Here is a 15,237-nt window from a genome sequence, read left to right on the forward strand (position 1 = left end):
AGTATTTGTTATATATATATATATATATATATATATATATATATATATATATATATATATATATATATATATATATATATATATATATATATATATATATTGAAATGATATTGGACGTAGGAGGAGGAAAAATAGTGTTTAAAAAATTAATTTATAAGTTATATATTAGATAATATTAGATATTAAAAGTATTTGGTTATTTTAATAAGTTATATACTAGGGAATATTATAAAAATTATTTATGTGAGGGCATTTTTAAGAAATTAGCATATAATAAGTGTAGAAAGTTTTATTTTAATAATTATAATATTATTGTAAATATTTTAAATATATTTAAGTGAGCCATGTGCATAGGCAACCAACTATACATTAAAGTGACATTTTAAATAATAATTACAAATATAAAGTGAGGTTATAATAATATGTTGTTTAAAATGTGTAGTTTATTAAATTAGAGTGTTTTCGTTACTGATTTAAGTGTATATTCTGATCTGAAAAGCCTAAATGTCAACAAAATTCTCGATAGAAAAGAAAGGAATTCTCTAGAATACAGAATTTAACCTTTGTTTACGATAGAACGTTCTCGAATATGGTTATGTCTATGGACATAATCGAACATATACTGTTTCAAGAACATTCATATGGAGGAAATGGAACAATTCTAATAGGATTTCTTGCCAGATGATTCTGGAACATGGAAAAAGATATAAATACCCGGTGATTTGGATTCAGAGTTCAGTTATCAGTTACAGTTACTATGAGGCCAGTCAGTTAGTAAGAAAGTTAGTTAGATAGACACATTTAGTTAGTGAAGTCAATTGTTCAGTAAGTTGAAGATAGTCAGTCATAAGGTCCAGATGTTCAATACAATAAGTTCAATGAAGATTAAGAAACAGTATAAAGATAATATTATTGAAGATTAAAAATTATGTTATGTAAAAATGGTAATTGGATAATGGAAGGAAGTATTAATTGAAAATTAAAATTATATAATATATTTGGTGATTGGATATTGGTATATTGAAAAGAAGAATATATATAAATGCTGTTAAAAAGAAAAATATTTTAAATTGGTGGAAGCTGATAATTGGAAAAAGTAATTTCACAAAAACACGGATAACCGAAGCTGAGAACGAAGACATTGAGTGGTGATTAAAATCTTTATTTTGGAGAACATTTTATTTAGGCATTCAGTGAAAGAAAGGTACAAAATTTTGTTAATATAATTTAGTTAGTATCATAAGAATTTCAATTTTAAAGACAGTTTGTTTAAAATTTACATTATCTATATAATTTAATTAGTTTCATAAGAATTTTAATTTAAAGATAGTTTATTTTAAACTTTACATTGGTTATGTTAGATATATATGTGTGTTTCATAATAGATATAATAAAGATATATATATATATATATATATATATATATATATATATATATATATATATATATATATATATATATATATGGAAATACGTGCTTGGCGGAGGAAGGCGATGGATAGGGACGACTGGAGAAAAATTCTTGGGGAGACTAGGACCCACACAGGGTTGTAAAGCCAAAATGATGATATATATATATATATATATATATATATATATATATATATATATATATATATATATATATATATATATTAAATTTTATTCATTAAAACAGTAAGTGTTGAATCCAGAAATAAGGCATATGTAATAGCTACGTTATAACACTTCTGTTAAGAGAAAAAGCTGAAATTAAATATATATTGACTATATTTATGATATAATATATTGACTATAAACATTTGTATTACCTGTAATTCCACTTGAAGGTAAAATAACTCTACCAACTTCTCCATGTTTCTCAAACAATTCACGAATTTCTCTAGCCTCAGTCTTGGATGGTAAATTCTTAACTAATATTACAATTTTTGATCTTTTTCCTGATGACTAAAAAATAAATAGGTATAAATATTATTTCATTAGTTGCAAAGAAAAAAAATTATTTATTAATTTAAGCAGGTCTTTGAAACATTTTGCTCCTCTGTTTAGTTTATCTGGTATATCCACCAAAAGTGTCCATTCTTTATTACTACAAAATTATTAGTACCTATTTGAGCCCCCTCTTGTTTTTTTTTGTTTTTCCATTAGTTGCTTTTTAACAACAGAAACAACAGAAATTAAATCCAGAATTATTGAGAACACGAAGTCAAGTTTTATCAAGGTGAAACACATATTTACTAAAAGGGACTTTTCACTACTACTAAAAATCTTTCAGATTTCCATTTTCAATATTTCCAGTTTGACTGTATGGTGTGGAAGTATATACCATTACAGAAACGGTACAGAAAAACTATCTACCATTGAAATGTGGACATATCGACGTATTCGCGCTTATCCAAGACAGATCACATTACAAATGGGGAAGTGATTGTGAAACCTAGAAGCAACAAAAATTACGTTTAAAGTGAAGAAAAGAACGCTGGAATACTTTGGAAATCTCATGAGACAACAAATATTGCATCAAACAGCTTGTCCTTCAAAGAAAGGTGGATTGCAGAAGAGATCCAGACAAAAGAAGAAACTCATGGATTCAAAACTTACATAAATGGTTTGGCCTGACATCCGTACTGTACAATGTATACCCGTACATTTAAGGTCTTATCTAGTTCTGAGAACTTAGCTGACTGGAATTGGTAAACGTATGTTGCAGGTTGAACATTGGCTCCAAAGGTTAATTGCTGCTTACACATTAATGTTTCGTTGATTGAAGGTTACATTTTTTTTTATTTTTTTATGAATACGATTTGAAGCCAATTAACTTTGTTTAAAAATTGGTTTATTAATTAACTTTGACAAAATAGCCATCTTGTTGTACTATTGTTTCAGTTAATTTACAAAAATATCAATAAAGCATTTAATTAACACTTTAACTGCCAGGTAATTTCATCGTAAATTTTGTACCGGGTCTTCTGGGCCAAAATCTTTTTTCTTCATTACTCTATTTGTGTTTGTTTTTAGTAAAAACCATAAAATTAAATTTGTTTTTTGGATATTGTTGTAAAAATTGCTGTGTCCTCATATGGTGCACGCGGGCTGCGATTGAGAAATTGTTACTAATGTCTAGTTGCAGGCCATGTGTACCACAGATGGACACTGAAGGTCAAATAGTCTGTTATCTTTCCAGTAAGAGAGTGATACGTGTAAGATGTTTCTTATTTACTTCCGATGGGAGCGTATCGTCGACTTCACGATTGAAAAAGTTAATATGGAGCACAATACCAAACAACTCCGTTATTTAGAGTTGGAATTAGAAGCAGAAAAGGCTGCCGGTGAGTTAGAGGAGTTTAGAAAAATGAACATGAGTGATGATTTTTCTGATTATTCGGATTCGGATTTGGATCCTACATATAATATAGATGCAGCGTTGATGAGTGAATCCGACAATGAACCTGTAGCAAAAAAAAGAAATTTTGAGAAAAGGTTTGTTCACTATAATCTTAAATAAAATCATAGTTTGTATAATCAATTTTTTTTTACTATTAGATTGGCTTCACACAAATGAATTTACATATCATAAATATATTATTTAAATTGGCACAAAACCTTGATTTGCGCATAGATAGAGTAAGCATTATCTGAAAATGGACTAATATATTGATATTTTTTTGTAGGAGACGTAAAACCCAATACTTCTGCAGGACTATCGCGTGTTCAGTCATCTCGAGTAATGGAGGAAGAATCAGACAGTTCATTGACTCAAGATGATGATTTTTTGGCAGATGCTGTTAGGCCGGAAGAAAATTCTTTACAAGATTCAAACTGGGGACCTGTTTCCGGAAATTTTCCAATTTTGGATTTGGATTCCAAACCGAAATGGCTGGTAAGAATGAACTGTTATTCATTGAACTGTTAGTCTCTCAAGATGTTATAAATATAATTGTCCTCGAAACAAACAGGTATGCAGCGCTCCTTCTTTGGAGGGTACTAGACTCAATGCCGTCATTAGCTGATTACTGGCGCAAAATTTCATTATATAAAAGTGATATTGCTAAATGTATGCCCCGAAATCGGTTCGAATTGCTCTTGCGCATGTTTCATCTAGCAAACAATGACGAGTGTTCTGAAAATGATAGACTTCATAAAATTCAATGTCTGGTCAATGAAATGAACGCTAATTTTCATCGATGTATGATTCCTGGTTCAACTGTTTGCATTGATGAAAAATTTATCTTTTCGACAGTACGTGAAAGAAAAACGTCATGAATTTGGAATAAAGCTGTTTAAAATTTGTTTGTTAGAAGCCTATACCCATATAATTAAAATATATTGTGGTAAAGAAAAAATTTCTGGACAACCGGTTGCTGACAGGGTAGTAATGGAAATGATTAAACCTTTATTGGATCAGATCATGACAAGAGAGACGTACTTTTTCTGTCTACAAAACATACAGACGATATTTTAGAGGTAACGCATAGGAAAGGTCCTAAAAGAAAACCTGCAGCCATTGTCGAGTACAATAACGCAGAAGCGTTTGTGGACAGGTCAGATCAAAAGCTTACTCAAACTGTTTACGAAAGTCTGTCAAATAGTACAGAAAAATGGCATTTGAGATGATTACTGGTACTTCACTGGTGAATGCTCTAATTATTTTCAATAACATTAACCAAAGCAAAATGTCATTTACAAAATTCAAAGAAAATGTGTGCATACAACTTCTTCAATGTAGTAATCTACCCCTTCCTGTACAAGTTCAAACCAAACATGAACTTACTCAAAATGCTTTGAATAAAAGAGGCAGATGCACGATTTGTTACAAAAAAAAACTTTGAATTACATGGTCGAATTTATGCTATAAAACTACACAAAACAAGTAACATGTGTATGCAACGGATGTGAAGAAAGCCCTTTTATGTGTTTAAAATGTTTCTTTGCCAACCACGTTTACACAAAAAAATAACTAAAACATGTACAACAAAACTAACTCTCAGTACTTAATTTTCTAGATTAAAAAATACTACATTCTATGTTACTTTTGATTATGCTGTACTACCATAAAAATAAAAAAAGTTTGAGTATATATATTTAATTTTTATTTTACTGTCCCTTATACCTATAAAAATTTAAAAATCCTAGGATATTTTTAAATGTCATAGTTCTACGCCAGACTCAATGATATTCCTATTTAAATACACGGTATATATGTGTCCATATATCGTACACATGGCAGTTAAAGTGTTAAAAAAGAAAAACGAAAAGTTTGTCTTTCTGATTTTTATAAACGGCATGTAAAAATAATACGCCTCTGATAAACTGGAAACTAGTAGGTGTATCCAGTCTAGTCAACTCTTTGAAAAGTAAATGCTCCTACCTGAGCTTTGCCACATCTTTGTGTACTCAAAATTGAAATAACTATTATTTATTTTCAAATAAACCATTTCAAAATAGGTTATTCAAAACTAAGTAAAATATAAATTTTGTTTTCTAATCCAAATTGCAACAAAATACCATTTTAATTTCAGTACAAAAAAATTATAAATTTGGCAAATTCAATCCTGGTAACTGTCAAAGTTGTCTCAAATTGCATGCAATAATTCTCGACATGCATAAAACACACAAATACTTCACTAATGAAAGAAGCTCTGAGAAGATCCATACTACCACACGAACATCCATATATACAAATATGCTAAGGAAAGACGACCTCGTAAGATAAATATATTTAATAGACCTAAGTATACTATTAATGGCGAAATATAAATATAAGAAATAAACAAGAGATCGAGAAAGACCTAAATTAGCTAGGATGATTTACATCGGTCAGCAAAAAACTATATGCGAGGTTCAGTATATTTGTTCAGCAGAAGTAAATTTACTGATGTATGTTTGAAATTATAAGTATTAAAGTATTAAAAATGATTCTAAACATACGTTAGCAAAGGCATCCAACACAACACCCTCTTGTTCCAAATATTTCCTGGTTTGTGCAACAATTTGCGTTTCTCCCAAAGCTAATCTCACAGCGGCACTCCCTTTTTTATCAGGACCTATCACAGCTTCTTTAGTAGTTCCATAACTGTCGGCTATTACTTCAGCTACAGCATCGTGGCCCAAAAACAGGGAATTCCAATTGTGCGAAGAACCAGCTTGAGCTTTCTGCTTGGCAGCTTTTTTCTTTTTGAAATTCGATGATTCTGTAAAATATTTTAGTAGCTTAAGAAATCTATTGAATTTCCTTAATACGAAGTTTTTTTTAGTTTGTTGAAAATTTATTAAGTTTAATTTAAATTATATTTGTAGTTTTCTTCATTAATATTTTTTCGCTACAAACGGTATGCATTAGAAAACTCTTGTCTAGTCTTACCTTCTAAATCTTCTTCATTTGTGTCTTTGCTTTTGCCTGGAAGAAGATGAAGCATACGTCCATGTAAAATAGAACCATCTAGCTCTGAATAAGCTTTAACAGCATGTTCTGGCATTAAAAAAGTTATCAAACCAAAGCCTTTCATTTTCTTAGTGCTTACATCTATTGGTAAGTTAACTTCCGTTAAAGGACCTAGAAATTAAATATCAACCTTAGACGTTAATTTGTATGTAATAATTATGTTAGGAGATTTTTTACTCTTGTAATCATTTTTGTCACCTTGGCGTATGTCGATAACAACCAGGACACCTAAATTATTACTTGAGTTCTATAATACATTAAGACAGGCAAGAATATCGTATATGCTATTAACGTTGAGATTTCAAAAAGAGTGGCATTTAATTATTAAACTTAATTTTTTTTATTTTATTATCATTTTTTTATTCGTATTCTTTCTTTTTAGTTTTTTTTACATAAATATAATTCCTTCAACATACTAAAGATATGCCACTGAGTCCATGCGTTTTCAAGTCGGTAATTCAAGAAAGCACGACGGTAATCTTGTTGCATCTTAAGAAATTTAAGTTGTATAGAAAAGTTCACCCTTTTTCACCGCGGGGTTTAATTAAAAGCGTCTCCGATTAGATATACCATATTTTATCTCATAAATTTTAGAACATTTTTTTTAATTGATAGATTTCAATGAGTTAGAAAGTTGGGCATGTTTAATAATGTTAGGAATTAGAGAAAGTTGGACGATATGTCACTGGTACTTTCTTGGGGGAGTTGGTAATCTCCTGAAGGGATGACAGACACTTTTGGTGTGGTTGTTCAGGGGTGAAGAACTAGCTCCTCTCGCGATATAAATAGATTTTCATCTAAGTGCAATAGTCTTAGTGTATTTCTATTAAGAAATATATAGTCGTATAATATATCAATCTAAGTCATACAATAAATCTCCCGAGATTTGTTATAAGTATAGAGTCAGTGTTTGAAATTTTAAGAGGCAAACCACCAACAAATGTAAGTTAATATTGTTACATCTATATGTTACCTGGATAAAATTGAAAGTTCAATCTTTGGCAAATTCGAGATCATATTTTTATCCACCTGTTAAATTAATATTAAGACCATAGAATCAAAGAAGGTTACACGAACTTTATTCCACTTTACTAAAGTCATTTCATTTTGATAACCACAGTTTTGAAATTTAATATGATAAACACAGTACCGAAAGTTAATTTAATACAGACAGTGCGGAGCTGATTTGATTTTTGTTTGCGACAAAGAATTTTCTATTTTAGAGCTATTGTCAAAATATCGTTAATAGTTAATAAATCATATTGTCAGAATTAAATTAAATTATTAGGTTTAGAGTTTCCCTTAATTCGAGTTAAGTACCGATCCAGCAAATATTTGATTTTTATTTTATTTTATTGGATTCTTTAATTAACTGCTCTTTACATATCACATATACTGCATGCAAGTGTATGCTGGAAGATTGTTTATCTGTTTATTGTTTATTTTTATGTATTTGTTCGAGGTAATGGTTTATTGTATATGTTTTTATGTATTTATATTTCAACTATATTGGGTTTAATTTCAACGATATATATGTATATATATATATATATATATATATATATATATATATATATATATAATTTTCATTTTTCTTGGGTATAGGCCCTATATACTTTTAAAAAAGCAGATTTGTAGGACCTATTTCTTGAAAAAACTCGGAAGTGAAACATTTCGCGTGTTAATGTACACATTGTGTTTAGCGCAATAATATACACACCTCCGCACAATCCCGGTCCCTAGAGTGCCACGAGTAGATTCGGGAAGAACCCTTCCTGGCCAACCCCGGCTCATCCGCCAGGTCGTCTATCATTGCTAATGGACTCATTGCTATCAGATATTTTTATGGATCATCTAGAGACAAAGATTTCAAAACATCCCATATTCAAACAGTTTTTATATTGGTGGAGATACGTAGACGACGCCGACGTACTGGTATGTTTCACAGGAACTAACAGGCAACTCGACCAATTTTTATCGTATATTAATTCTCTTCATAGTCATATTGAATTTACAATAGAAACAGAACAAAATCAATCCATAAATTTTTTAGATTTAAAAATTACCAGACTTAAAAACAAACATGACTTCTCCATATTTCATAAACCTACCCATACTGACACGACTATTCACAATTCATCATCCCATCCCACACAACATAAACTGGCAGCCTATCATAGTATGTTACATAGATTAACAGCAATTCCTATGTCAAAATACAATTTTGAGACAGAATTAAATATCATTAAGCAAATAGCAGTAAACAATGGATACAACGAACAAACAATTAATAAAATGTTAAATCAAAAACTACACAAGAAAGCCCTGAACTTAGTATTTCCACCACCAGAGAAAAAACCCAGTACCTTCTGCTCGATTACATATACAGGCAAAATATTAACAAAAATAGCCAAACACATAAAAAAAAGGAATAACACCAGCTTTCAGAACAAATAACAACCTAGGCAAATATATTAAAAACAACAAGAGCCAACATAAAAAACACTTACACAGTGGTGTGTACAAACTTAAATGTGGCGACTGCCCAAAAACTTACATTGGTCAAACAGGTAGAAATTTTAATAAACGAATAGCAGAACATAAAAGGGCTTTCAATAATAGAAAAACAGATTCTACATACGCACTTCACCTTCTAGATCATAATCATTCTTTTAATGACGAATTTAAAATTCTACACATTCAAAATAAAGGCCTTAAGCTATCTTTGTTAGAATCTATGGAAATCAACAAATTAAAAAACACAGATATAATTCTGAATGACCAGCTTGAGACAAACAGTTCTCCCCTCCTCAACCTATTTCATTAGAGACTATAAAGTGTAAACCCATGCCAAAAACAGATCACTTGAGAAAGGCAATTAGCCGAAACAGCTGTAGTGATAAGAATTTAAAATAAATTTTGTGGAAGTTTTGAAAACAAAGTTTTCAGTGTTTTATTGTTGCATATTTTGTTCTAATATTTTTAAACCTAAGCAAGTTTTTACATGTTCTTTCGAAGATTCGTGTTTATAGTTATGATTACAACGAAATTTTCCAAAACTCTACGAAAGCGATCAGATTAATCGCCTTCCAAAATAAAATATTCACAATTTAAAGCTTGTAGATCGGTTGCTCGTGCTGAAGCGTAAGACAGAGAGGCATATATACGTATTATTTCATTTTTAGGCGAGCATTTGATGTGCCTTTTACTACTACGAGGAGCGTAAAATAATTAACTTCGAAGAGAATATAAAAAATAGCTCTTTTATTTTAAATAGGTATTAAGTCAAAATTTATAAATCACAATTTTAAATTAAGTAGTTTATATTAATAAATAATTTATTATTGTACATTTGAACAGTTGAACAGGGTAGGCGGCGCCTACCTTGCCTAGACCGACGGGCCGCCCTTGATTCTACAACCAAAAGAAAGATCAGGCAGTGTCAGTCTTAGATAAGTATGTGGACTATTTCTACCAAACATATTTGTTATTTATTTATAAAGTGTATCACAATAAATAATCAATAATAGTAACTTCCATATCTTTTGCATTTTTTTGGTTTTTATGACACTGTTTTTTCTTAACTTTCTTCGAGATCTAAGGTTTCTTAACTTTCTCCTTTTATTTATAAAAAGTGCTATCTATCAATCCTATCTTATATTATCTCAGGTAATTTGTTCTGTTGAACCAAGTACCAATTCCAAAAGCTAGCTTAGTACTTACGACTCGCTCTTCACCAATAAACTAGCTGCCGTTTGCAGTATATCCATTGGTAACCTTTCTAGCAACAACAAAAAAGGGCTGAGTACACATTGGTATAACATATTTGAATCAAATTCCAAAACGTTTAGTTTTTAAAATCTACCTACATAACTAGAAAATGAAGTTGTTTTGATCATATTCCATAAAAAATTGTATTATCAAAACGACTTCCAGTCTGGTAGTCAAAAGTCAATAATAAAATAATAAATGGCATAAAGAAACTAGTTTAAAATAATATTAAATTACCATATTTGGAAAACATTTTCTCAATATCTTCTTCTGTTGTTGTGTATGCTAAATTTCGAATAAAAATTCTACCCGATTCTCCTATACTTTCCTCATTCTTAAGGGACTCTTCCTGGAATTGCCATTTATTCTTAGATGAATTATTGTTAGCGACTCCACTTTCTTCGGCTTTTTCTTCACTAGTTGTGTATTTAGTAACTAGAATGCGTTTTCCATCTAAAAAAATGTTTTTATTATAAAAGAAAAGCAACTGATCATATTATGATAGTACAAATTGAACCAAATTATCCAACCTTTTAGTATAATAAATATTACAAATAAATGAATAACATCTAATAGACGAGCGCATTCACTTGATGTGAGTAGTGTAGGAGTTTCGTGGTTCAAATCTCGCTGCGAGTAAGAAAAAAAAAGTTAACGTAGCAATTTCAACTGGATCTGCGATTTAATTAGAATGCGCTAGTAGATCGGACCAGCCGTTAGATAAGTAGTGCGGTAATAAACGGGGACTTACTGCTCGGGGTAATTACTAATCCTTAACGGAAAGCGGTGAGTCGCTATAAAACTGAAAAATACACTCCCAATAAAATTAATTAAAATGAGGTAGAGGAATGCAAATAAGTAGGAAGGTAATAAATGGAGTTGAAAAAGTAGTTAAAAAAAATTATATGACGGAGTAAAATCATTTTTACCCCATTTGTACGTAAGAGGACTAAACATATACGACCTACCATTGGATCTAATATGTTTTCAAATCGAAAAAACGGAGAACATGGTATATCGGCAAAAGTGTGCTTTACCTCATTATGAAAGGGAACAACACGTTCCACCCATTGAATTTCGTTTTCCAGAACATAGTTCACCCTTCCGTGAATGTATTGGATCAATCGTCGGGATCCGATTATTTAAATGGTTTCTTTTTCATAAAGCCAGTTTTCCCTTAAACTATAAAGTATGGTGGCCAATATAGTGTTTTCCATGTGTCTAGCTGTATTAGTTTTGTTTCAGACTCAAGAAAGTGAACCCTGAAAAGTATTTCAGGGTCTCTCTATCATTCCTTTTGGAGGGGGGTATACTTATCTGAGAGTACTTGAAGCCTTGATATTTTTGCAGATATATCTCCTTGCAATGCCTTTTCCGTTATTACCCGTGCTGCTCATAATTCTGCTCTTGCTCTTCTCAGTTACTTATTGTATTCAGTCATAGTTTTGTGATAATCGCTCCATTCACCTGATCTTTTGGCGAAATTAAATTTTCGTCTTACATGTGCCCTGTGATTTGCAAGATTGTTATTCCACCACGGGACTTTCTTGATATAATTCCTCACTATGTCAGCACAATTGCATTCGAACGTTAAATCCCTGGAACAGAAATTCATCAACGGCAGTATTTTAATATATCGTTTGACTATTATACAAGTCCTCGGGACTTTAGCAGATGGGCTATACATAAGTTGTCTACCAATTAGTGATAGACCTCGTATTTGGTCCTGTAAACCGAGGGCTCTTGTATCAAAGCTATGTCGAACCTTTTTAAAGCAACAGTAAGTTCTGCCGAAGATGCTTTACTATGCCGGAGATTCGCCCGCAGTACCCCGAGGCCTCTAATCATCTTGAAAGATACTTCCAAGTCTGTAATATGCCTTGAAATAAGCAGAAATCAATGGCTGTAAGAGACCTGTCGATCAAGAAGACTAGGATTTGTACATCTTTTCAGCTTTTCTTATTTTTCAATAACGTCTTGCGTCTTAAGATCTTGATTTTGTTTTATTTGGCGGGTACTGATAATTGCTTTATCGGTGTCTTTCTCAGGGCCGCGGATGAGGACCATGGGGCCATGGGCCCATTCAGTAAGAGATTTAACATTATCGGCCTCATTAAATTGTGAATTTTCTGTCACCCACCTTGCATGTTTAAAGCAATTGGCTATTGACTGGAAAGAAACTTCAGTCCATGCTTTGTCCATAATTACAACATTTACAGCACCTAAGATGTTTAAATTTGATTGTGGGACACGAAGTTCATGGCCTTAAATTAATTTCAAAACAATTTGTTTTCGGTAATTTGTCTTCAATAATTTTATTACTCCTTAGTCCATTAGTTGGAGGATAGCTCTAGTGTTCGGGGGCATAAAAACTGACTTGATGGCATTTGATTTTATGGCATCATGGGCTGTGTAATTGTCCACAAAATCTTATTTTTCTTCAGTTTCAATTCTTTGTCCCAATTTCTCAACCATTCGGTAAACAACTTTTCGTTATCCATGCTTTGGTGTTGCTTCTGTAGTCAACTGGTAAACGTTTGACATTCTTGAAACACCGAAGCTTTGCATACTTGTCAATTATAAGAAGTTTCTTTTTTCTTTCCCAGTCATGTTTGCTGCAACCAATACTGTGTCTCTCCATCGATAATTTTCCGCTTTCCACTATTCTCCTTTGAATTTCATACAGGAGTGAGTTTGAAAAATAGTCCCGTCACATCGGCGTTAAAGATGTCATCGTGCACGTTTTTTTAAATTCTCCACATATTATTTGAAAAACGATGTTGTGTATTTTTCTAAACCGTTGAATCGAAGATGAAGAGAGTTGATTTTCTTTTCCCATCATTAGCAGCAAAGGCATTTGTTTTGATATGCAAAATAGGCTCGTTTATTGGAATTTGAGAGTTCTCTGCTGTTTAAACCACTCTAAAAGTGCAGTTTCAATTGCAAAATGTTGGCTGTTTCTAGCCCTTTTGCGAGCTGAACTCCCTTCATTAAGCGATTTTTTCTATTTTTACTCGATTTTTTTAATTGAAGTGATTGCAACTCTTTGAAACGGATTCAGATTCTCCACATATTATTCGAAAAACGATGTTGTGTCTTTTTCTAAACCTTTGAATCGAAGACGAAGAGATTGATTTTTTTTCCCATCGTAGCAGCAAAGCCATTTGCTTTGCTATGCAGAATAGGCCCGTTTATTGGAATTTGTGGGTTCTCTACTATTTAAACCACTCTAAAAGTGCATCTTTAATTTCACAATGTTGGCTGGTTCTAGCTGGACACTCTTCATTAAACGATTTTTCTATTTTTTCTCGATTTTTTTTAATTGAAGTTATTGTAGAGTGACTTACGCCAAGGTCTTTCGCAATTTGTGAGTTCGTTTCTCTCTCCTCAAAAAGATGTGAGCTTTTTCTTCGATAGAAAACTGCTTACCATCAGCCATTTTCAGCGAAAACAATATTTCGTTGTAATCGATGCCGTTATAAATGATATTGATTTCCACTGTTAAGATAGCGGGTGCAAAAAACCTCGGAACATGGGACTTACTAAGCGATATGACGTTTAATGATGATGCCGCCATAAGTGATTTCCACGATGTATATATATAATAAACTAAAATTAATAGTTTTATTAAAAACAGAATAATACAATTTTGTTAAAAATATAATGGTTAAAAACTTACTAATAAAACTTCTATTTTTAATTAAGGCCTTATTGAGTAACCTCTCTGTTTTAAAACCTACAAATGCTATTCCATGTATATTTCTAGGTATTCTCACACTATAACAGGATATTGGTTTAAAGAAATGTTTTATATCTTTCTTTTTTATGTTATATGGTAAATCCCTGAGCTAAAAAAGATAAACACAATTAGTTTTTTATAAAAATATAAAATAACATGCTTATTGTCCAAATTAGCGGTTTAAATATAAACAAATCACAACTGTAAATCAATCCTACTCAAAGTGCGTCAAAAAGATAAACCTCAACATCGCCACAAATAATGCTCGGTCACTCTCTTCCGAGGAAAGATTCGAAGAAATGGAGGAAGAACTCTCAAAAGTCTTATCACACTCCCATCAGGCCATTTATGGTACTACAAAGGAGAAGAAGAATCGACAGTCGGAGGAGTTGGTTTCTTTATTCACAATAGAATTGCCGACAGAATTGTGTCAATAAACCAAATCTCAACAAGGGTGGTCTACTTAAACATCAAAATAAGCCCAAGATATTATATCCTAAAGATCGTTCAGGCCTACGCCCCTACTACAGGACATCCAGACGAAGAAGTCCAAATATTTTACGATCAAATATCCTATGCAATCAAGGAAAATCCTGGCCACTTCTTAATAATAGGTGGCGATTTCAACGCCAAAATAGGCACTAAGGAAGACCCTTCTGAAATAATATTTTCAAATTTTGAAAGCGAAGGCAAAAATAATAGAGGGAAACAACTGTTAACTTTCCTTTTGGAAAACAATCTCTATGAAATGAACAGCATTTTTTTAAAGAAAAACCACAGAAGATGGATATGGGAAAGCCTTGATGGAAATACAAGGAACGAAATCGACTATTTCTTAACAAACAAAAAAGAATTATTTAAAGACGTACATGTACCAGTTTAGTACAAACGGTGATTATAGGTTATTAAGAGCGAATATAATGATATGGTCCGAAAAAGAAAGACTCAAAATGATAAATAAGAAACAACCAAAGAAATGGACAAAAACCAACTAATATTCAAAAGTTCGAAAAATATATTGATAATTCACTGAAAGACACAACAATAGACATTAATATATTGAATAAACAAACAGTCAATACAATGCAACAGCCTCAAACAAAATATTGTCCAACAACCAAAAAGGATGAAAAAGTAAGTCAACTTACGAAAACCCTTATAGTCCAAAGGCAAAAGATAAAAGGAGATAACAGTATAAGCAAGGAAGCGCTAAATAAACTGATTAAGAAGATCACAAAGGCAATAAGAAAATACATAAGAAACTACAAAGTAGAAAAAACTAAACAAGCAATAGAGCAAAATAAGG

At 31.5% G+C, this 15,237-nt stretch overlaps 1 protein-coding gene across 1 annotated transcript in view; it reads right to left on the reverse strand.

The window, feature by feature from the left end:
• The window catches only part of LOC140431555 (probable RNA-binding protein 19), a 47,171-nt gene that overhangs the window by 15,435 nt on the left and 16,499 nt on the right, over positions 1-15,237 (reverse strand). The window contains exons 5-9 of the mRNA XM_072519454.1: positions 13,872-14,040; positions 10,430-10,645; positions 6,341-6,532; positions 5,908-6,170; positions 1,791-1,926 (exon numbers count right to left, since the gene is read on the reverse strand). Of these exons, the coding sequence (XP_072375555.1) occupies positions 1,791-1,926; positions 5,908-6,170; positions 6,341-6,532; positions 10,430-10,645; positions 13,872-14,040 (976 nt within the window). The remainder of the gene's footprint in view (positions 1-1,790; positions 1,927-5,907; positions 6,171-6,340; positions 6,533-10,429; positions 10,646-13,871; positions 14,041-15,237) is intronic.

This window comes from Diabrotica undecimpunctata, chromosome 1, assembly GCF_040954645.1.
Source record: "Diabrotica undecimpunctata isolate CICGRU chromosome 1, icDiaUnde3, whole genome shotgun sequence".
Taxonomy (NCBI): Eukaryota; Metazoa; Arthropoda; class Insecta; order Coleoptera; family Chrysomelidae; genus Diabrotica; species Diabrotica undecimpunctata.